This window comes from Molothrus aeneus, chromosome 6 (assembly GCF_037042795.1).
Source record: "Molothrus aeneus isolate 106 chromosome 6, BPBGC_Maene_1.0, whole genome shotgun sequence".
Lineage (NCBI taxonomy): Eukaryota > Metazoa > Chordata > Aves > Passeriformes > Icteridae > Molothrus > Molothrus aeneus.
In genome coordinates, this window is record NC_089651.1 from 12,597,059 (window position 1) to 12,619,105 (window position 22,047).

The following is a 22,047-nucleotide window of genomic DNA, read 5'->3' on the forward strand; positions in this document are numbered from 1 at the left end:
TTTCAAATTTGGCAGAGCGGGGGGGAAGGAGAAAACCTTCCAGGGAGCATCCCCTCTGCCACCCCCTCGAGGGATGCTGCTCGTGAAGGGCTACGAAGATGTGTTGGGAGGGAGGGGGGGATCAACCCCAAAAAAACCCACCAAAACAAAAAACCCAAAAGTGGTTTGCGTTGTCACTTGGAAAAAAAGCGGAACCCAGACCCCAAAAGCCGAGAGGGTTTTGTGATTGTGGTTCTGCCAAACGGGGGTGGCGAAGCGGCGCCGCGCCCGCCCCCGCGCCGGGAGGGGAGGGGGCCGGGGCGCCCCGAGAGGCGGTGGCGATGGACACGGCTCTCCCTGCCCGGACGGCAGCCACTCGCCAGCGGTCTCTGTACGTTCGTGGGATTTTCCCCAAACTTCCCAGCTAAAATCTCATCAACAGAACATCACCCGTCCCGCGGCTCTCCCCACATTTATCCATCTCCTGGTGAATACACGGCTCCTGCCGCCGGGAATGACCCTTTAAAACATAAACGAGGAGCCGCCGGGATGCTCCCAGAGGCGCTCCCCATCCATAGGAGCGGCGAAACGCGCCATCCGTGCAGCCGCGCCGGTCACCTGCGCAGCCAGTGCGCGCAGTGTGCGCGGGGCTCTGCTCGCCGCGGTGTCACCGCCGGGGCCGGCGACAGCGACACCGGCGTCTCCTGCCAGCGCTGCCGCCGGCGGTGTCCGCAGCGCCGGGAGCTGAGGAGCGATGCCGGGGAGCGAGGGCAGGAGCCGGGGCGGGCGGAGCGGGGTCACTCCGGGGTCCCGGGGACGGTCGGGGACCCTGCGCGTCCCCGCCCGCCGGGCAGCGCGTGTGCGGCGGGGCTGCCGTTCTCGGCAAACGCCCAGCGCCTTCGGGCGGGCAGGACAGGCGCTCCCGGTGCCTCGGGGCGCGGAGGGAGCGCTCTGTGCGCCCAGGCGCTGCAGAGCATCTCTCCCGGGCCGCTTCTCCCCCTGCCCGCGCCCGCTCCGGGCGGCAGCGCGGTTGTGTCCCCCCCGTTCGAGTGTCCCCCGCCGCTGCGCCTGGGCAAACACCCGCCCGGGCAAACATCCTGAGCGGGCAGGTGCTGCCGTGACAGAGGCTCCGCGGCGGGTGATGCATGGGCGGCGCGCAGCTGCCCGGTAATCCCCGCCGGGCAGCGCGGGGGCCAGGCCCCCTTCCCGGGCGCCGCTTCCGTGCGCCAAAAGGCGCTGCACCTGCACCGGCACCTGCACCTGCACCTGCACCGGCACCTGCCCTGGAGTTGTGATGGAGATGCTGGTGATGCTGAGTTTCCTCTCGGAGCGCGGAGTTACTCCGCTGCCCCGGCCCGGGGGGGCGGTGCGGGCGCCCGGCAGGGCAGAGCAGGGGAGCCGCTCGCTGCCGCCACGGGGATGCTCGCAGGTGCCACTTGTCCCCTGCCCCGGTGAGGAGCGGCGGGTGCCGCCGCCAGCGCTCCCTCCTCTGCCGAGGAGCTGCCCCAGTGTGCTCCCCTCGGGCAGAGACCGGCGCTGCCGCCCGCCGTGCCCCTGCCCCTCTGCGCATCCCCGCCGGTGCAGGATGCTCCCGGGGCTTCGGGAGAGCGCCGGGCGCGCCCGGGCTGCGCGCCGGAGCCGCGGCGGCGGCCGGGGGAGGGCGGGAATTCCCGGGGAGGGAGCGGCCCCGCTCTGCAATGCGGTCCCGCTGCTGCAGAGGTCGCCACGCGTGAGCGGTGCAGCGGGGGCGCGCCGGGAGCGGCCCCCCCGCCCCGCCCTGCGCAGCGCCCCGGCCGCGATTTTTTTTGTGAATGGGACCCGCACGGAGCGGGCCATGACGTCACCGCCCGGCCCGATTGGCGCCCAATGGAGGAGCGGGCCCCGTCGGGCGGCCGGCGCGGTGATTGGCTGGCGGGCGCGCGCGGGCGCCCACGCAGGCGGCGGCGGCGGCAGGTATAAAGGGGCGGCGGGCGGTGCGGGACCCCGCGGATCGGCGGCGACACCGGCACCGGCAGCGCGCCCCTCCTGCGCTCCGCTCCCAAGCCCGGTAAGCGCCGCGCTGCGCCCGCCGCGGCTCCTGCGCGGGGCGGGTCGCGGCTGCCCCGCGGCTCTGCCGGGGCGCGGGGCTGTGGGACCGCCGCTCATGGCTCGTGTGCGCGGGGCAGCGGCAGCCGAGGCGGGGGGGACTGCCCTTCCCCGCTCGGTCGCTTCCTCGACGTGGCGTGTCCGGCCAGATCAAAGTGCTGCGGTAAACGTCACGGCCCGCGGGGAAGAGGGGCGTCCTTTGGAAGTGGGGTCATGGTTCCCGTCGAGTACCGGCAGCTGGCAAAAATGAGGATGGTGTGGTGGTTGTGATGCTCTCATTGGAGTGCAAGACACTGATGCTGTGAGAGAGGTGTATCTCAAATCTTCAGTAATAGATATTTTTTACAGCTTTTGTGCTTATGACTGATTTTTAACTTAGCCTGTTCTCTGTTTTCAGAGTAGAAGTGTTTATTGAAATTAAACTACTTAATTCTTAGTGTAGTCTGAACTGGGGTGTTAGTGTGCTGCCTGGCAAGAAGCAAGCTGCTTCAGGTAAAGTGCTAACAAGGGCACTTGGTTCTCAAAAATGTTAAACACTTACAGTTTTTCCTTGTGATTTGTATCTGTCCGTGTCGGACACAAGTCTGTGACATTGTGTGCAGTAGTCAGAGGAATGTATTTTGTGCCAGTTTGAGGAAAACTGCTCTAAGCTGAATGCAAATAGCTGCAGGTCTGAAAAGCCACATTTTTCTGCCCTGTAATAGAGCCAGGCTATAATAAATTTTTGAGAAAACTAAAGCACAATAGCAATAATCACAATAAACAAAAAGGTGAATTCAAAATATAAAGCGGTTCATATTTGTGCTACTTGTGGCTGGGAAGCAATGACCTCTTTAGTGGAACTTGCAGGATTGAGAGGGTTGGAAGACAGCCATTGCTTGATGTACCTCTTTGTTGTAGAGAGGAAATCATGGTTATGCTGAAGATTTCATCTTTCCTTGCTGTTTATGCCTTGGTTGTTTGCCAGATGGACAGCTTCCAGGCAGCTCCAGTCAGGTAAGAAGCTGGTCCTGTTGCTGAGTGCTCTGTCTGAATGGGATGAAAATGCTTAATATTCCTGAGAGGTCCAGGAGGGAAACAGACCACGGTGAAGGAGAAAGGTGGCTTCTTTTTGTGCTGGGGTGTTTTGATTCCATCTTTAAACCTCCTGAGCTGGGTGTGAGGAGAGCGCATCGGGGCTTGCACATTCCCACCCTGAAAGGCACTGTCAATGACACACACAGCCTGCCAGACCCCTCTCCCTGCAGCAGCCTGGGCTTTACTCACCCTGTTTCCCTTGCCTCTGCCCAGACCTGGCTTGGAGTCCCTCACGGACCGAGTGGCTCTCAGTGATTACGAAGCTCGGCGGTTATTAAACGCGCTGGTGAAAGAGTTCATACAGATGACAGCAGAGGAGCTGGAGCAAGCCTCCGAGGGGAACAGGTAAGGACTGCAGCCCTGGGCAGCAGAAAAGCAATGTGGGAGTGTTATATGTTTGATATTTAGCAAAAGCCATTTGGGCAGACCCTCTGCAGGTCAAAATCTGTTTTGTTTTCTTGGGGTTATGGCTAACTGGTAAAGGATGATACTGCAGAGACATCCTAGTGTTGGTGTCAAGAGAATGGCTTCCACCTAGTTAACCTGCCTCTGTCTGTCTCTTACTTCTGAAAGTGGAGGGCGACTTGAGCTTGAATGAGTAGGTTGTGTTAAAATATGGCAGCAAAAGGTATGTCTTCCCAGTGGGAGTGTTAGGGCATTACTCTCAGTCACTCTTGGATTCTCTGTCGTGCAAGTGCATGCTGTTGTAAGGCATGGAAAGTCCCTGGCAGGAGGGATGTGTTCCTCCTGATGCACGCAGCAGCGCCACGTTCCCTGGGACCAAAGGCATGCAGGAGCACTTGCATTATCCTAACAGGATTTGCATTGCAATGCATGGGGATGGATGAGACACTGAACAGCATGCGGGATGTGGGGGAAGTTCAGCTTCCTGACCTCTGACTGTATGAGCATCCAAAAGGCTAATGGACTTGCTTGTCAACAAAATTGGATTCATTAACAAATGGTGTTTTCCTTCTGACTGCTTTTGTACGGACTTGCCTTGCATGAAATGTGATGTGGAGGGTTTGGATTTATTTTGAATGAATGTTTAAGTTTCCTAGCAGTAGATCTTTAATGCGGGGAAGAAATGCATGGATGTGCATGCTTGAGGTTACTCTTCCTTTGGGCATGTTTTTATTTTCTTTCCCCCCTGCAGCCTGGATAAGCCCATTTCCAAACGCTGTGCCAGTCTGAGTACTTGTGTGCTGGGCAAACTGTCTCAAGAGTTGCACAAATTGCAAACTTACCCTCGCACTGACGTCGGGGCTGGAACTCCTGGCAAGAAGCGGAATGTGCTGAGTGACCTGGAACATGAACGCTATGCAAACTATGGGGAGCCCCTGGGAAACAACTAGACATGCTTCTTTCTCCCCCTTTCCCTTTTTTAACCTGATGCATGTGGATATAACTTTGATTGCTAACTTTGCTGTGTTCTTTTGATTCTGTTTTCGACAGAGAATGTTTGAGATGGACCTAATGTTAGGAAGACCAAGAATATAACATGCATACCAAACTAGGGGAAAAAAATAAATAAAAATGATCAGCACTGTCTTGACATTCCAAATGATTTTCTTAGACATTGATTAAAGAAAAAACTCTAAAAAAGGTTCTTCATTTCTGGCTGCTAAATGTTCAAGTAGATTCCTTCTTTTGTGCTTACCCATGCACTTGTTCAATAAACCTATTTTTCTATAAGGGTTAGATCTGCTTGGTTTAACATTTTGTTTTAGAATGTGAGATTTCTAGATGAGGTTAGAAAAGTTTTGTGACTTGTCTTAATGTTCAAGAGAGGCAATGCTAGTAACTTCTAGAAAAGTTCAAAGAGAGCTTAGAAGTCAAAGTTCTACTTATAAATTGATATGTAGTGCTGTAATCAGGCATGCATGCAATCCTGTTGGTAGGAACCCTGAGAAGCTAAGAAATCAGGAAGACTCATACTTATTAATTCTAACAAACTAGAAATGTAATCCTGTTTAAAACTGGGTGCTGAACATGTCCAGGTAAGAATTTTGTGGTCTTTTTCTTTTCTTATTTTACAATAGGTCTTTGCACTATATTTAAAATATATGTACCTTTAAAATATTTGTGTTGATTTACAATTCACCTACCTTCGGTTATCTTGCATTAAGAGCCAAACCCAGATTTCTTTACATTTCTTGTAAAGATAGTTGCAGCCCTGCATCTATCTTGTAATTAGCAGCCTCTTTCAAAAAATTGGCATTGATTGTTTAAACAACCCTTCATTGTTAAAATTAATAAATTGGCTTGTGATGCTTAGCTGAGAAAAATCCCTCCTACTGCAAGAAAAACTCATTGCTCTAGTAGAAAATTCTGCAAGCAAGGATTGTGTGAATGCATATTCCTTGAGTATGCATTATCTTGCACAATATCTAGCACAACTGCTAGCTGTAGGCTGAATTGTGGGCGGAGAACTAATACTGTCCAAGCCTGAACTGCCCCATGGTGGAGTTCTGTAGTAGACAAAGGTCTAACTGGAGGAAGGAGAGGTTCTCCCATTCCCCCTGAGCACCTGGAAGCAGTGTCTTTGTGTGGTTCAGCTCTGAAGGCAGCTGGTCAGAGTCACTGACAGAGCTCCTGTAGTGGTCAGTGGTGCTGCAATTCCATGTGTTTTCTGGCTGTTAGGGAGCACAGGTGTTGGAGTGAGAAGTGAAAAATCTCTGCTGGCTACTGCCTCTCAGGAGCACCTCAAGCAAAATACAAATGTGAGCTTTTGGCGGAAGAGGGGATTGTTTAAATTCTCCAGATCTGAGCCTCCTCAGCTCCTTTCCATGGCCATAATCCCTGGCTGGAGGCAGGCAGTAGTGCAGGCTGAAAATCTGGCCTGGATTTAGTCTTCAGTCCAACTATTTTATAAAGTGAGCCTGACATTGAGAAAACCATGAAGAGGCTTCTTTTAGCAGCTCTAAGCCATGCACAGAAGGCTGCAAATGCCAGCCTGCTTTTAATCCTGCAGCAGAGCCTTTGCTGGCCATAGTGATGTCTGCCTGCCTGCAGGGCTCGTGCTGCAGGAACTGACTCTTCCTTTTCCTCCTGAAAAGCAGTGTAACAGCACAGAAGAGGGCCTGCAACACAGCCACCTGTGTGACCCATCGCCTGGCAGACTTCCTGAGCAGGTCAGGGGCAGTGGGCAAGAACAACTTCGTGCCAACCAACGTGGGCTCCAAGGCCTTCGGCAGGCGGAGGAGAAGCGTCCCGATGTAAGAAGCTGAATGGTGACATGAACTCGGTAAATGCACAGCACCAAACAGAGCCTGGGCATCACCTGTGTTTTGGTTGTGTGGGGGAATAACAGACCTGCAGTGGTCACCTCTGTGAAGACAGGGGGAGTAAGAGTGGGAAAAGAAAAAAGATGTTCCAAATAGAACAAGGATGAGTGTACAAGAGGTTTTGGAGATGTTCTGATTGGGTAACCGCCTTCACAGTGCATTAACTAAACACAACCATTTGGTTGGAATTGTTTGCTTGTTTTACCACCAACCTTTCATTGTCAATGTATCAGTAACTCTTTTTTTTTTTTCTTACAGATTGCAATGAAACTGAAAATTCGACTTTAATTTCTAATGGAAGCAACTCTTCTTCATAATCCAAGACCACCAAAAAGATTAATTTTTCATCCTACTCTTGAAAATGTTTTATTTAATACAAATGAAAACACTTCTGTTATGTATAGTAAAAGAGAATCTAGTTATAAAAGTTAAATTATTGTATATTCTTTTTTATATGCAACTCTATTTCAAATAAAATGTGACGGCATCTATTATTTATTTATCTTCCAGCTTATGTGATCCATGCTACTTATCCTGGCCCTACTGCCAAATCTCGGGGATTATACTAAACTGCTGCCTGGCAAGGCATATGTGTATTATACAGTGTGCTGTGCCTTGATGTAAAACACTTAACTATCCTGATTGTACAGTATGTTTAAAAAAAAAAGAAATCACTTCAGTATTGTATTATTTGTGAATTTACGCAAAATTAAAAAAAGTATTTTAGATACACTTGGATTGAGAAACTGATTTTTCATTTGGATATGCTTCTGGAGACATGTGGCATCAAGCCAACACCATTGCAGATCTGCTAGTCCATTGATCTGCTCCAGCCTTATTAACTATAAATATTAGAGTTTGAGTCAAAAGTTCAGAGCAGAAAGAATAGCTGCTTTTTATATATATTAAAAAAAAAACAAACCCAAATGAACCAAAAGACACCACTTAGTGAGACTTCTGATAGAAAAATAAGATGAAGCCACAGGTACATCTAGTAAAAACATGGGGACAAATTTCATTGTGTAGTTTAAAACAAAATCATTTTATACAGGCTCTAGTTCAGATGAAATGGCCTGACATCTGATGTAGATTTTTGTGTAAAGTCAAAAAAGTGAATTAGGAAGAGAAAGGGAAGCTACAGAAATGTACATTTCTTTGAAGCAATCCTGAGACAGAATCTATTTAGGGATCAGGGATAAATAATTAGAGTGAGTGGAGAAGAGGGTAGCTGGATCCATTCCATGGAGTTCTAAGTGGTGCTGCCAACTTCCTTCTCAAAGCTGCTGCTGCTTCAGTTTAGCAGCTGAGTCAGATATTTATTTAGATTTGTTTCGTGCTTTACAGCCTGACCCTAAAATCTGCTTCATCAATTCAGATGAATCCCAGAATGGGTGAGGGCAGAGGCCACAGGGCCCCGTGTGGCGCCACCTCCCTGCTCCAGCAGGGTCATCCTGCGGCACAGGATGGCATCCAGAGGGATCTGCGCTCTCTCCAGCGAGGGAGGCTCCACCTTGCTGTGCAGAGCAGAGGGGAAGGGTCTCACGCTGTCCCTGCCTGTCTCTGCTGCAGGTGTCACAAGGAGGAGCTTGGCCAGCCCGGCGTGGGCGCTGAGGCCACCCAGTGACCGCAGTCCGTGCTCGTTCCTGGCTGCGGGGTCGCTCCTCGGAGCAGCGGCCCTGGTAAGTCAGTGTACAGAGCAGGCCTTGGGGGAGATCAGCCACTGCCCTGTCCTTGTGCAAGGACCTGCTTGGGTTAGACCAAACTGCCAGTCCTGGAGCCTGTGAGTGTTTGTTGCCACGTTTCAGGTATTTTTCCCCATTTTTCTTTACACAAAGTGGGGAGCTTATGCTGGGATTGCCTGGCAACCTCAGCAACACCTTTCCCTGTCACTTCAGATCCTTTGGGCACAGGTGGCAGCTTGTTTCTTTTGTTTCCTAGTACAGCACTTTAATCTTCTCCAAGACAGAATGCTAAGTACAGTTATTGGGGTGAGTACATGTATTTTAGTGATTCATATTCAATAAGAAGCCAGGCAATGCCCAAAGGCCCCTTCTGGCTTTAAAGCCTAAATGGTCAGGCAGTTTATTTTTTCCCATTTACAGCCATTCTCTGCCGAGAGACACCTGAGGCTCTGCATAATTGAGTGCCAGCTGTACATCCATCTAATCTAAAAACTGTTAGTCCCTCTTTTCAGTGTAACAAAGTTATGCAAGGGATTTCCCCAGACCAGCATTGCACACCACAGCACAAACCTGACATGTAAAACATCCAAGTAGCCTTGGTGCTGCCTTTTACCTTGTCCTGGGTATGGGAAATTTGGGTGAAAATTTTGATACATGGTGCTTGTGCTGATTGCTGTTTTCTTTTTCCTTAGGAAGAACTAGCTACCTTCCCACCTCAAGATCTATTCCTGTTGTATCTTCTGTCTCATTTTTCCTCAGGAGCTCTGTCTGCACATCAATGCAATAAACTCAGCAGTGCATATCCCTGTAAAGGAAAGAGGGTTGAGCACTATGGAAGCAAGAGGGAATACAAAAAAACTTTTCCATGATGTGAAGGGATAGAAGCCCTTCTTCAGAAAACTGAGATGCTAGAAGAAGCAGATTTTTATTGAAACTAGAGAAAAGCAGAGTTGTAAGCAGTAATATTTTAAGTAAAAATTTGGTAGTTTTAAGGCAGTAAACATGGTAGAAGGAATTGCAAAGCTGCTAGAAGGTTGTCAATTGCCTTGAATGGCTGTGAACAAGTGGAATAAATTGCTTCCATTTTTAAAAGGTACTGCTCTGGTAATATTACCCAAATTTGTCAGCTCTCAAGTAAACCCCAAACTTCTGCTCCAGGAGAAAATCTATTTTGGAATTAGCATTTAAAAAGGAAAAGTGTGGTTTTTAGTGTACTTTTCTTTTCATTTTAATACATTGCCATTCTAAGAATACTTGGAGCTGGTGTAAAGTGTAACATTGGTGCAGTATAAGTGAGTGGTACCAAACCCCAGTTACTTAGAATTCAGTATTCATGCACGAGTGTCTATGTTCTTGTTAATGAGGCAATACCAGCCTGACTGTAGTTTGGGTCTAATATTTTTAGATGTCTATCTGTGTGTGTTTCCTTTAACTACTAAGTTTTTTTTTTTTTTTTTTTTTTTTTCAATCTGAGTGCAAATGAAGTCTTGGGAGAGTACTTTGCAAGCAAAGGCAAAATCAGAATAAATTTCTGAGAAAGAAAGGGGACAGGTGGTGATCTGCTCCTAGAGCTGACTCAGGTTTTGATTCAGGATCATTCACCAGGACATTGCTGCCCACACTGATAGAGCATCATTTTGAAATAACCCAAGTGGACTTCCACTGTGGCAATTTTTTTTTCTCCTTCTGTTAGTGAAATTTAATTCATCTTCCTGAAAGCTTCCATTATCTGCAGTGTGAGAAAGGAGCAGAGCTAATGTTATTGCTTCTGACACTGAACACTGCCAAAAGCAACTTATATCAGGCAGTAGTAAATTTTGGTATTGGTTATCTAATCCAGCATTGTCATGTCTAATTAGCAGATTGAACATCTCTAAGAGGTGAAGAGTTTAAAACATGCTGGAGAGTCCGGATCTGTGCATTTTTCCAGACTGAACTGTCTCAGAGCAGGTGAATACCTATTAGAGATATAAACTGGGTGCTTCAAGCCTGGCTTCACCCAGGTTGAGCACTGGCAGCTTGGTTCCAAGCTGGTCACAATCACTGCCTCTGGCAGGCAGCTGAAGTCTGCCCTGGCAGCTCAAAGGGCTCAGCATGGTGCACACCTTTGCTGTCTCTGTACTGTTCTAAAAGGCACCACATCCTTTCCCTATTCTCCACTCTGGATGCTCCTCATGCCTTCTAAAATTCTTCTGTTCTGCAGAAAGTGCCCAAGGATTATAGTACCCCTCTTTTTTCTTTTTTTTTTCCACAGAAAGGAAATAATTTCTATTTCCAAACTACACCTAAGACTGTCACACTTTCTCTGTGAACTTTCCAGTCTCTGTGAGATTTCGGATTCAATGGAGTAATCAGAACCATTGCAACATTTATCTTTCCTTTCTATTCTTGGCTTCACCACAGCTCTTATTTTCACCAATTACTCTTTTGGCTGGGGCTGAGCTGTGATCCCAGCTAAATTATTAGTGTCACCTCCACGAAAGCAAATAATTGCCTTGCAGTCTGAAAGTGCAGCCCGAGGGCTTTAAACACTGAACAATTTGTGTGATTACCAGCGGTGGGTGCTGGGGCAGCCTTGCCTGGGAGCTGCCTGCCAGAGCCCCCAGGTATCTCCCTGAGAGGCCTCCTGTCCCTCCAGAGCACAGAAAGGGGACAGGACAGCCAGGTTTGCAGTCACTGGCTCCTCTCCTCCCCAGCAGTGTCACCCAGGCTCTGGGCATGATGGAGAGTTCCTCCACCTCCTCCTCCTCTGTGGGAATCTATAAAATTAGAGGGTTTTAGGAAAGCTGCAAAAGGCAGGCTTCAGAGAGAGCAGAATTGTGATTAGAGCTAAGCAGTGGCTATGAGATAAGTCAGCAGAAAAATTATGTAAGAAGTAGAAAAGTAAAGACAAATAGAGCAGGGGTCTGTGTATTAACACTTGTCTAGAACAACTCCCTAAGCTGCAGAAAAGTTTATCTAACGAGATATTAGGAAGTTTTAAGCTTAATAATGGAGCTCTGTGCATTGTATCTTAAGGCTTACAAGCAAATATTGTATTTGAAATAAGCAATTGTTTGTCCCTTGTACAATTGTTTGTACTTGTGCTTATAGTGATTGGATAGAACTACTGTCAATGTGCTTTTGGTTTGTGTGATTGGTCAAAAAACTTTTAAAGTAAGCTGCAACATTACGTTCTTGGTCTGCTGCCTGAGATATGAGCTGATGGCATCTTCCCATTGTCATAACCATGTAATGAGACTGATGCTAGACAATAAAACAGCTCAAGGCACGTTCCACAGCAGTCCCATCCCATTTGTGATTTGTACATAGCCCCCAACCAGCGATGATGATACTACTACTAATACTACTACTACTTCTCCTCCTCCTCCTCTGCCAGGGCTGATGGAGGCAGCAGGACCTCTGGAGACATGGGAAGAGGAGCTCGCACTGGGGCAGGTTTGTTGGCTCATGAGGGACCATGAGGGACCCGTGCTGGAGCAGCCTGCTCCTGAAGGACTGCACTCCATGGAATGGAATCAGCGCTGGAGCAGCTCAGGAAGGGCAGCCATGGGAAAGGCTCACACTGGAAAAGTTGGAGGAGGAGTTTCTCCTGTGGGAGGGGCCCCTCTCTGGAGCAGGGGAGGAGTGTGAGGAGTTCTCCTCAGGTGGAGAGAGGAGCTGCAGAAGCAGCGTGTGATGAACTGACCACAGCTCTCATTCCCCATCTCCCTGCACTGCTGGCAGTGGGACAAGGTAGAGAAATGTGAGTAAAGTTACACCTGGGAAGAAGAGAGGTGGGGGAAGTGTTTGTAAGACTTTGTTTTACTTATTATCATTTATCTGGGATGTGATTGTAATAAATTGAACTGATTTCCACCAGTTTAGTCTGCTTTGCCCATGCCAGTGAGTGCTGAGTGATCTCTCCCTGTTCTTATCTCATACCATGAACTTTTCATTGTATTTTCCCTCCCATGTGCAGATGAAGATGGAGAGTGACAGAGTGAATTTGGTGGGCACCTGGAATCTAGCCAGGGTCAACCCACCACTCTAAAGGAACACAATCACGTGGTTATTTGGAGCCTTTATAGATTTTTTTTTTGTAGCTTTGCAACACTTTGAATGCCCAAATATATTGTGTCAGACACATTAATTTGCACATTGTTCTGCTGACATGCTTGAAGGACTGTTACAGGTCTTCACTGTCTTTTGTTGTGGAAGGAGACAATTATTCTAGTTAGCATATGTTCCTAAAATAGTTGAATAAATTGTTTATAATTCCATTTTTAGCTCATGAAAGGACCATGATTTTATATGGAACCATATCAAAGTTGTTATTTGTAGGGTAGGAATGGCCTGTTACTGGGAATGAATTCCAGGAAAGTGCATCAAGGGAAGGATGACAATCCTTGTAGTTCAGTGAATTCCATGTGGACAAGCAAATTTTATTTATGGAGCAGTCTTAGTAGTTTAGGGGAACTTTTTAGCCTGTCAATCCTGCCAGACAGTCTGAAGAAGACAATGTTGCCAGGGTCATTCTTGAGTGTGTACATTTTCCAGGGAATGTTTCCCTCTTAGTTAATGGGGTCCTTCTTTATCATTGTGTAATTAAAGATACTATCTAAGAGTTAAATTAGTTATGAAAATTAATATTGATTGTTGTTCTTAATGCAATAGAAGCAGAGAGTTATTTAGAAAAAGGAAATGGTTCTGCCCTTCAAATACTGGAAATACAGAGTTTAAATGAAAACTGCCATAGTTTTTGTTTAAAAGGCTTACAGATAAGCAGATGAGAAACCAAGCCATTTGAAGCACTTTTATGTACAATGAAAGTGAGCTCAAAGATTTTTTTTTTTATAAACTTTCTGCTTTGGCCATCTCTAGTTTAAGCTTAGTCTTGGTAAGGTTGCACACTTCAGTGGACAAAAGGCTTTATTGCATTATGTGAAGATGCCCTTTGCTTCTTCTTCATGGCTTGGGTTCTCAGAAGAAACAAAATGTCTTTATTGCCCCTTTTCCTAATAGACAGTGTCAAAGCACTGGATTTGTAACTGTGTATTTTAAAACCACATACATTTAGTATTTAACTTAATGAAGAGCCTTTGTGACTAAAGATTTTGGTAGGATTTGTGTCCCTATTCTGTTATTCCGGTGACTTTCTCCTCAACAAAAGTTTCATTGCCTGTTTGTTATCACTTGTTAGGTTTGCAGAAGCTGCACTTCATAGGCTGCCACTGGTGCTACTGCAGTGATGTGGCAGGGAGGATTGGAGGTCAAGCCTCTACTCTTACAAAGACCTGTAATCTGACAGGTGAAGAACACTTCTAGATCAGGTGCTTTTGATGACGTGTCAAGATAAAATTAACTTGGGTTGTCTCTCACAGCCAGCCAGCTTTAAGATGATCATGCTCCATCAGCCTCCTAAACTCCAAGAAAACTGCTTTTTCCATCAGATTGTTGTGGGTTCTCTAGCTATGGACACCAGGATTATCTTTTCTTATGGCCAATTCCCCTGCCCAGCCAGGTGTTGCTCTCATGTCAGAAGTTCAACCTGAAACCTGCTGGGTGTCACAAAGTACAGCCTCTAGCCTGCCACTTGTGCTTCAGGTGCCTTCTGCTGTACACCACATAATGACCTGATTTAGTGTCCCTTATCTCTCACAAGTCACTTTTTCTCAACATTGCTGTTTCCAGTTTGGTTGGCATTTCTCTGATGAGCTGAATCTGGTGAGTCTCAAGCTGCATCAAGAGAAATGTAGGTTGGGTATTAGGAAAAAGTGTTTTACAGAAATGTTGATAAAGTTCTGGAATGGTCTGCCTGAGGAGGTGCTGGAGTCACCATCCCTGGATGTGTTTAAAAAAAACCTGGATGTGGCACTTGGTTTATATGAGGTGTTGGGGCATGGGTTGGACTCGATGATTTTTAAGGTCTCTTCCAACCTGGTCATTCTGTGAGCTCTGTGAATTCTGTGAATCTCCTTTACAGCCCTCACAGAGGACTCTAAATTGACATTAATATAATGTGTAACCCTCTAAATTGATATTAATATAATGTGTACCTATAAAGCCCATTTATATCACCACAGAAGTATGAGGTGCCTGTAAGGTAAACAAAAACCTAGACTAATATTTCCATGTCTTCCTTTCAGTCTCAGGTTAAAGTTATATCTGGGAGGAAGAGAGGGAAAGGTGTCACTCTCTGTTTTAGCAAGTTTTTAGTGACTGCATAGAAATGAAAACTCTGTAAACCTGCTCAAGTTAAGGGAGTGATTGGTAAATACATCTTCTAGAAGCTAGAGGGCACAGGAGACACAGAAAGCCTCTGGTATAACTCAGTTACCAGGAGGAATGAGTAAGCCAGAGTAACTTTTGCTTCTTTTCACATAAAATGGCACTTGCTACTCAAGTTCAAACAGATTTTTTTTTTTTTTCTTTCTGAAGAGAAGTGACTGAAAATCAGAATTGTCTTTCTGGATTTTTATCAATTTTGCTGATGGTTTAAAAGAAAATAAACTATTCATATTGCTATTGATATAAATGAAGTTGCCAATATATGCTTCCCATTTTAATCCAGATTAGTTCAGTAATAATATAGTTTTCTGCAGGAGCTCCTATCATTAACCATTTGTAGAGAACTACTGAGAACTGTTTTAATAGAAAAGGTCAAAGGTAAGTTCATGAGCAGAGGAGTTTTGCTATCAAGCCTAATAATCACAGATTTTCCTTGTCTAGCTGGTCTAGTGGAAGTATTTGAGCACTTTTCCTCACCCTCAGAGTATTTCTGTGATAGTTCTGGTGTATTTTATTTTATTTAAAAGCCACGTGTCTCACCAGTGTAATACCTGCATGAGAAGGACATTGGGAAACTTTTTGGTACAGACCAATCCTTACTTTGTTTGCATTTTGAAATGAAGTTCACAGACCTTACCCTAAGTGTGTAAGTGGAACAGAATATCCTGACCTGCTCTTTGGAGCACCTCCCCAAATTCCAGTGTGTTTTGTTTTCATTCCAAGTAAGCCAGTGAGATAACTTTGCCAGTCTGTAAAGGATATAAGATGTATGTATGGATTAATTTATGCTGAATTTCTCAGGGCAGTTGGCTTTCTCTCTTGAGCAGAATATCAGAGGAGCTCTGAGTTTGTAGGACTCCTGCATCACATAAAGGATTCCCTCCAGCCTTTGGGAATTCTATATTTTCCACAGGCTTTATGGCTAAAGTCAGATGGGTGCTGAACCACAGGATGATATTCTAGTAAACAAAACAGCACTGGTGAAGTAATGAAACTCTGCTGAATTATTCATTGGGTCCTGAATGATGCAGAGAGAGTTTTCATAGTAAGCAGCCCAGCAGCAGAAGATGAGAGCAGTGCCAGGCACAGCCCTGTGCACCTGGCCTGTTTTCTCAGGTAAGCATCTGCAAAAATTCATGTCTTTGCATAAAAGGGCTGGAACAACCATCTTTGGTAGCTGTCAACCAAACTCACCTTGAAATTTATGACTCATCTTGAATAGTCAATCTAATTCCAAAAAACCCCACTAAAGTGCAGGCTCTATTTCCATGGACATCACATTGAAAGCACATTTAAGCACTTTGCTACAAAGCAATGGACTTCTGCACATTTTTAAAGGAAGCACATCTTCAAAGAGAAACACATCTTCAAAGAGAAGCATATCTTCAAACTTGTTGGCCAAAATCTGATGATGCCTTGTAGTAAATGTCTCACATGGCCACAAGGATACAGAATACATCAGCCAGGTTCCAAAAAAGCAGTGTGTACCAGCGGCACAATTTTAGCCCATGAAGCCTTTTCCCAGCTGGCCTTTGGAAGCTGAGGAGCAGCACAGCCTCATCCCAAAGTAGGTATCCTGAGGTACATTACTCCCACTGCTGTCATGGCTTAAGAATGACCAGGGATGTGTTAATGTGAGTAGGAAATTTAAGGGAGGATGTCCAGCATGGGCAGAGAAGCTGGAGTGGAGAAAATTATGATGGTGAGGCCAACTGTGTCTATAGAACTGAACTGGTCTTTCCAACAAAAAATATCTGGAGGTTTAGTTTTGGATGGTGCTGAGAGGGAGTGTCTGCTGAGGCCTGCCAATAGTGATGGTGAGTGAAGCAGTGTTTCACTCACAGCTCTGGAGGAAAGATTACACCGGGGGTGGGGGAAGGAGGAAACCCCTCTGTAGAATGAATTTAGAATCCAAACCTCCCACCTTACCAAAAGCAAACTAGTTTTCCAAAACCCCACTCTAACCTTTGGTGGGAGCAATAAAATGTGCAGCATTAGGTCATGGTAGTCTGGTTGCTGGTGTCCACTGGTGGCAGAGAGCACTGGCAAGGAGAATCATGCTGTCCCTTCAGATTTGTGCTGGGCTCCAACGGGGTAGTGATGACGGGTGCTATGAGAAAATCCAAGAGCAAAACAGTGGGTAATACCACAGGGTTTGAGAAACATGAGCTATAAAATGCTGATCACTGGGTGCCATCTGTAATGTCTGCTCGGTGAGACAGAACCCTGAAAAAAAAGAAAAAAAAGAAAAAAAAGAGTATTAATATATAAGCAGGGCAGCATCTTGGACTGGGCAATAGTGATCCGAGGCAAAGCTGGCACACTCAAGCTTTCACTAAGTGACTTTTCATCTAATATAATGTATTTTAAACATTATATTAATAAAAATTATCCTATAGTAATACACAGAATAATTTAACTCAGCTGATGTCCCCGTTTAGATGTCTGGCTTGCTTCTGATGGTGGTTACTGCTAGGAGCTGTCATACTAGCTGAACTTTATCAAGAACAAAGTGCAGAGTTTGCTTCATCATCAAGTGTCATATAATAATTTCTTTTTTTTCAACCTGTAATGTTTTAAAAAATACAATTTACAGTTTTTTGCAACGTTTTTCTTCATTAAAGACGAATTTCAGCTTATTAGGATGTCTTGTAATCTTAGAGTAAAATGTAGCAAATTAATCTGGTTCATTGTTGTAAGGATCTAAAAAGTTATTTGTCTTGCTACTGGATATCAAAGAATAGGGCTCTAGAGAGAATGGGACTCTGCTTAAAGGCATTTTTTTCCTGATAGTAATTTGTGGGAGACTGAGACACAGCTTATCCTAACATTGCAGATTGAAATTTAATGCAATATTATCAATTTTGTGCAGTGTAAAGCAGTCTTTGCCTTTCCTATAGCAGATGTGCACCCCACCTTTGACAGCTCCATTTGGTGAGACCACGTTGCTAGACAGAGGCATGGAAAACCTTTCGTGTTGTTCCCCTGAAATTGTGCATATTTATTTGCTGCCGCAGTCAGAGGCCTCCCTGTTCCTTCCTGGTGGCTGGGGCTGCCTACTGGGTTTGGCATTTTATTCTCTGTGCTTGACTTGTAAGAGATCACAATTTATTGGGAGCAGGGAAAGTAATGGGAAACAATTCACTCTAAAAAGTTAAATACTCGTGATTTCTCCTGCACAACAAGCTTGCAATTTTTGCCTTGATTTTCTGTGATATCTTTGCCTATAGGGCTGAAATAGGATGATGTTCAGTTCCTGCTTCTCTGAACTTTTGACACTCTTGCTGGCTGTTTTCTGTATGTTATTCCCCATCCAGTCCAGATGTTTCTGCGCACGAGCCACCCAGCCATTCAGCTTGTTGTTTTTGGAAGGCAAAGCCTTGATTTTGTCCTGTGGTGGAGGGCAGCATTAGAATGTGGAGAGTACCCATTTTTTTGTGGACGGACTCCAGTGCCTTTGGCATTCTTGCATGATTGGATGTGGTTGCTGCCCAGCTGCTGCTTGAAGCTGGCTGTGGCAGAGGCTGGGTGATTTCTGTAGTGTTTCTTGCCTGTTTTGGGTGCCCTGTTATGTGTGCCTGAGACTGTAATGTGAGCTCGTGGAAATCCCACAGGAATGGTGCTTGGGATCACTGGCCCTCTTCTCAGCCTGTGCTTGACTGATGCTGCCTGCAGCCTGCACTCCCAAGGGACCTTGATGTTCTCAGCCCAAATTTGGCTCCTTCCCTCCCTTGAAGCATATGTTGACTTGTAGTATTTCTAAAAAAAGGTTATGTGAAAAACTGGTTGATCACTCCTCAGGCCAGATTTCTAATCTAGCTCTGCATGAGCACGTCTCCCTAGGATGACAGAGCCTGGCTGAGTGCTGCAGCCAGAAACAAGACAACATTTTGAAGGAATATTTCTCAGAAAGGCTGACTTTGGGCTATCTTGGCGAGACACTGATTAAACTTCTTGTTTTGGGCCACAATGCATGTATGGGTGGGAAGAGTGTGTGGAAAGCTGGCCTTCCTCACAGAGCTCTTGGCCTAGGTTAGGCTGTCTGGGACAGAAAAGCTGGGCTTCCTCTGGCTTTCCCTATGGCTTGCACAACACATTTTACATTATTGCATTGCTGGAATGAATCCACAAGGGAGACAGAAGAGGAGAAAGGAAGTTCGTGTTTTCTAGTCAGAAGATTAAGAACAAACTTGAGTGGTGCTTTGGGGTGGTGTGGGGGATTTGGGGTGTGCCTTGCTGGAGGCACTGCCCAGACACTGCTGGGGAAGCACAGAGTGAAGGCTGAGCAGAGACTGAGAGCACAGCAAAGGGAGGGTGCGACAAAAATAAAATGAGAAAAGATAAACTGGAAAGGGCTGAAATCCAAACCTTAAATTCTAAGAAGGAAGATTATTCAGTTTCTCTCCCTTTCAAGTTTTTGGGAACTACAAGGTGTGTGGAGGAAGAAATGTACCTTAATGTTAAGAAATGGGGAAGCTATTTATTCTGCATTGGATTGTGGTGGTTTAACCTGGCAGGCAGATAAACAGCACACAGCCACTCATGTCCTCTCCCCCCACCACCAATGGGATCAGGGAGACAGCTGGGAAAAAAGAGTGAAATTCGTGGTTTGAGATAAAGATGGTTCAGTAGGAGAGAAATGGAAGGGGAAATAACAGCAATAATAATGATGATTAAAGAATTAAAATGCACAAAACAAGTGATGCAGGATGCAACCACATCCAGTAGCCAGGAAAAGAAAAGAATGTTGGTGGTGCCATTAGGAGTGTTAAGGAACACTGGTATCAATGCCAGTGCTCACTGTACAGTTTGAGCTCTTACAATAAGAATAATTAATACCAGTTTCCTGAGAAGGTGGTGGAATTTGCCAAGCATCCACAAAACAACCGGACCATTTTCAGGTCCTGATTATTTCCTGAGGAACTGCTTGACCCCAGGGGCCTATAGCAGCCATGACAGTCTGCCTTTGCAAAGCCCCTTAGAATAGATCCATTCAAATGCAGGCATAATTACACCTCTCCTCACAATATTATATTTCAAATATCCTCCCAGTAATCAGAGTCTCTGCAGTGTGTGAGGAGTGAAGAGCCCCTTTATCCTTACAGCAGAAAGCATATGAACTGTTATGAGCTAAAGAAGGTTAATAATGGGAAAGGCTAATAGAAAAGGCTTTGAGGCATCATCATAGTCACAGAAAAGGCATGAGGAAATCTGAGAGTGAGTGACAATGCTGCCCCTTTATCAGAAAATGCCCCGATGGAGTGTGAGTGAGAACAAGAATCCTCTGCCTCCCCCGCAGAAAATCACAGCTACAGAAGAGTTGTTGTAGATTTCAGTTTGTTCCCATGGTTTTAATCTTCTAACTTACTCTAATTATTCCTATTCAAGGCTGATTTATGTTTGGCAACTTTATGGTAGGAGGAGTTCCCTTTAACAGAACAACACATGCTTGCAGGCAGGATGGGGGGAGTATGATGTGTTCAGATGCAGTGTGAGGCATTTATTTGGCCAAGAAAATCTCTCTGACACTGCCTGTGCGGGCAGATATTTCCTTATTTGCAGTAGGCTTTTGTCTCCCCTTGATGAAGAGCAGCAATGCTGACCTCATAAGGGATTCCTTGCAGTTTGCTTCCCAGGGTTTTTTAGGTGCTCATACATAGTTTTTTGAACAACTGTATGGTTTTTGCATGAGCAGTATGTAACAAAACAGTAAATCCATAAGAACAAGTTTTTGTCAGCTGTCCTGGGATGTTGGCTTTGCAGGAAGGAGTGAGACACACCTGACAGCTGTGTAACCAGGAAAGTCTGAAAAATTCCAAATTCTAGCCTGTCACAGGTACTAAGTGTCTACAAGTTGTATCAAAATCGGTTTCCTACTAGGGCAAAAATGAGGAATTAGCTGTTCTTGGGGTTTTTTGTTTTTTTTTTTTTTCAGGAACTGCCTGTCATCTGGAAATGAGCTTAGAAGGAAGCAGGGGAGCCATAATGGGTGTAATATGGCACATGGCAAGGAACTGAGAACAGAAATTTTAATAAGCAGCATGGAAATCTGTGGGAAAACAACCCCTGTGAGTTCTGCTGCCTGTACAGAGACGTGGACTTTGCAGTTTCTCCTCAGTGGGAGCTGGGGTGTTAGCTGGGGAAGTGACCATTTTTCCAGATGAAAAGCAACCTATGGTAGTGACTTTATCATGGGACAGAAAATGGGACCAGAGAGCAAACAAGGGGCTGAGCTAGAAGGGGAGCTTGGAGTTATGGCCAGCCTCCCCCAGAGAAGGAGGCTGCTTTGAGCTGCAGGAGGTGACTGATGTGCCTGCTGTCACCTATGCACTAAGATGCACCAGCAGCTTGTAAATTGTATTTAAAATGGAGGAGTCAGTGAGCTCTACACTCATGAGTGTTACTTCAAGAAACTTTACTGAAACAGTCTCCAAAGTCTGGGGACTGTAACCATACAAAGTGAACAAAATGTGCTGGTTTGACTGAAAACCTGTAATTTGTTAGATGAGCAGTTTGCAGAGATAGAATTTAGCACTAAGTGAGGGTTGCTAACTGAAAAAAAAGAGAAATAGATATTTATTTATCTAATTATGTGCAGGGTTTATTTAAAGTGGAGATTAGTCTCCTTTAAAAAGAAAAAGTCGTATTGACTAAATGTATTACGTGCTCAGTGCATGTATTGTTGGAAGCCTGGGATTCCCACATGTGGTATTGTTTATTGGGTTTTAAAATGTACAAAAGGAAATGAATTTTTGATACCAAATGATCTTATCTTTGAAAAAGTATAGATGACCCCAGTTTATGTCTATGGTCCTATCAAAGCAGCATTTGACTTAATGAAGGAGATTTTACCTGCCCCATGGTCATTGGTGTTTCTGAGGAGAGTGACAAGGACTTTGATGCTTTCTCTGTGGAAAGCATGCTGGATCTGCATGACAAATAGAGTGAGATGGAGCCACATCTTTGTGGAAGCCATGCAGGCGTGTTTTCCTTGTCCCACTTGGTGTCCATGAATCCTGGGGAATGAAGTGTGGCAAATGACAAATTCCTGCTGGATTTTTTCCTCTCTATTTTCATTAACCTCTGAATAGATATTATTTTAATTAAAATAATCTTGACAGCACCTATGAAAAAGCTGTGGGGGTTGCAACAGCAATTAGGTGTGTTGTCAAAGATGATAAGCAGCCTGGTATCACAGGAAGGAAATTAACACTCTGACCAATAATGGAACAGTAATCTTAATCCAGGGCTTTTTGCCTCTTAGGAACTCTTCAGAATGGATGGATTTTGGAGACCAGGCAATTTTAGAACAAGACAGTTAAGCAATCAGTGCCATAAAACATCTCAATTTTAAAAGTCAATGTCATGCTGGTGTAATAGTGGCTGATGGCCAGCCAGCAAGAGATGTGATGTTAATTAGACATTAACAGTGCAAAACCTTGATGATTTTCCTGTATTTTGGATAGCAGAATGATTGGGAATTGTATTCAACATCAGGTGGTGGAGCTGAACAGTGATCTGCATCAGTGCCAGGTGTCTCTCTGGGCTCTCCACTGCAGAGAGAAGGCATGGGAATGCTGGCAGCCTTTCTCTGCTGTGAGCAACATGAGGTTTGAGAGCCTTCCTTCCTAGGTTGTCTCAGCACAAGTCTTTTATTACTTAGGAGC

General features: G+C 45.6%; 2 protein-coding genes across 4 annotated transcripts in view; both read left to right on the forward strand.

The window, feature by feature from the left end:
- Window positions 1-1,924: 1,924 nt before the first annotated feature.
- On the forward strand, window positions 1,925-7,158 carry CALCB (calcitonin related polypeptide beta). 3 transcript variants are annotated; one of them, XM_066552146.1, is made up of 5 exons: window positions 1,925-2,026; window positions 2,965-3,060; window positions 3,355-3,486; window positions 6,201-6,388; window positions 6,687-7,158. In XM_066552146.1, exons 2-4 carry the CDS (start codon window positions 2,975-2,977, stop codon window positions 6,361-6,363), a joined length of 381 nt encoding a protein of 126 aa, XP_066408243.1. In that variant the 5' UTR covers window positions 1,925-2,026; window positions 2,965-2,974; the 3' UTR covers window positions 6,364-6,388; window positions 6,687-7,158. The 3 variants fall into 3 exon arrangements, with proteins under 3 accessions (XP_066408243.1, XP_066408244.1, XP_066408242.1); XM_066552147.1 differs by having other exon boundaries at window positions 6,204-6,388; XM_066552145.1 differs by lacking the exons at window positions 6,201-6,388; window positions 6,687-7,158 and adding an exon at window positions 4,298-4,842.
- An 8,879-nt stretch (window positions 7,159-16,037) lies between these two features.
- Window positions 16,038-22,047, forward strand: part of INSC (INSC spindle orientation adaptor protein) — a 136,123-nt gene continuing 130,113 nt past the window's right edge. The window contains exon 1 of the mRNA XM_066552524.1: window positions 16,038-16,197. Coding sequence (XP_066408621.1) covers window positions 16,038-16,197 — 160 coding nt within the window. The remainder of the gene's footprint in view (window positions 16,198-22,047) is intronic.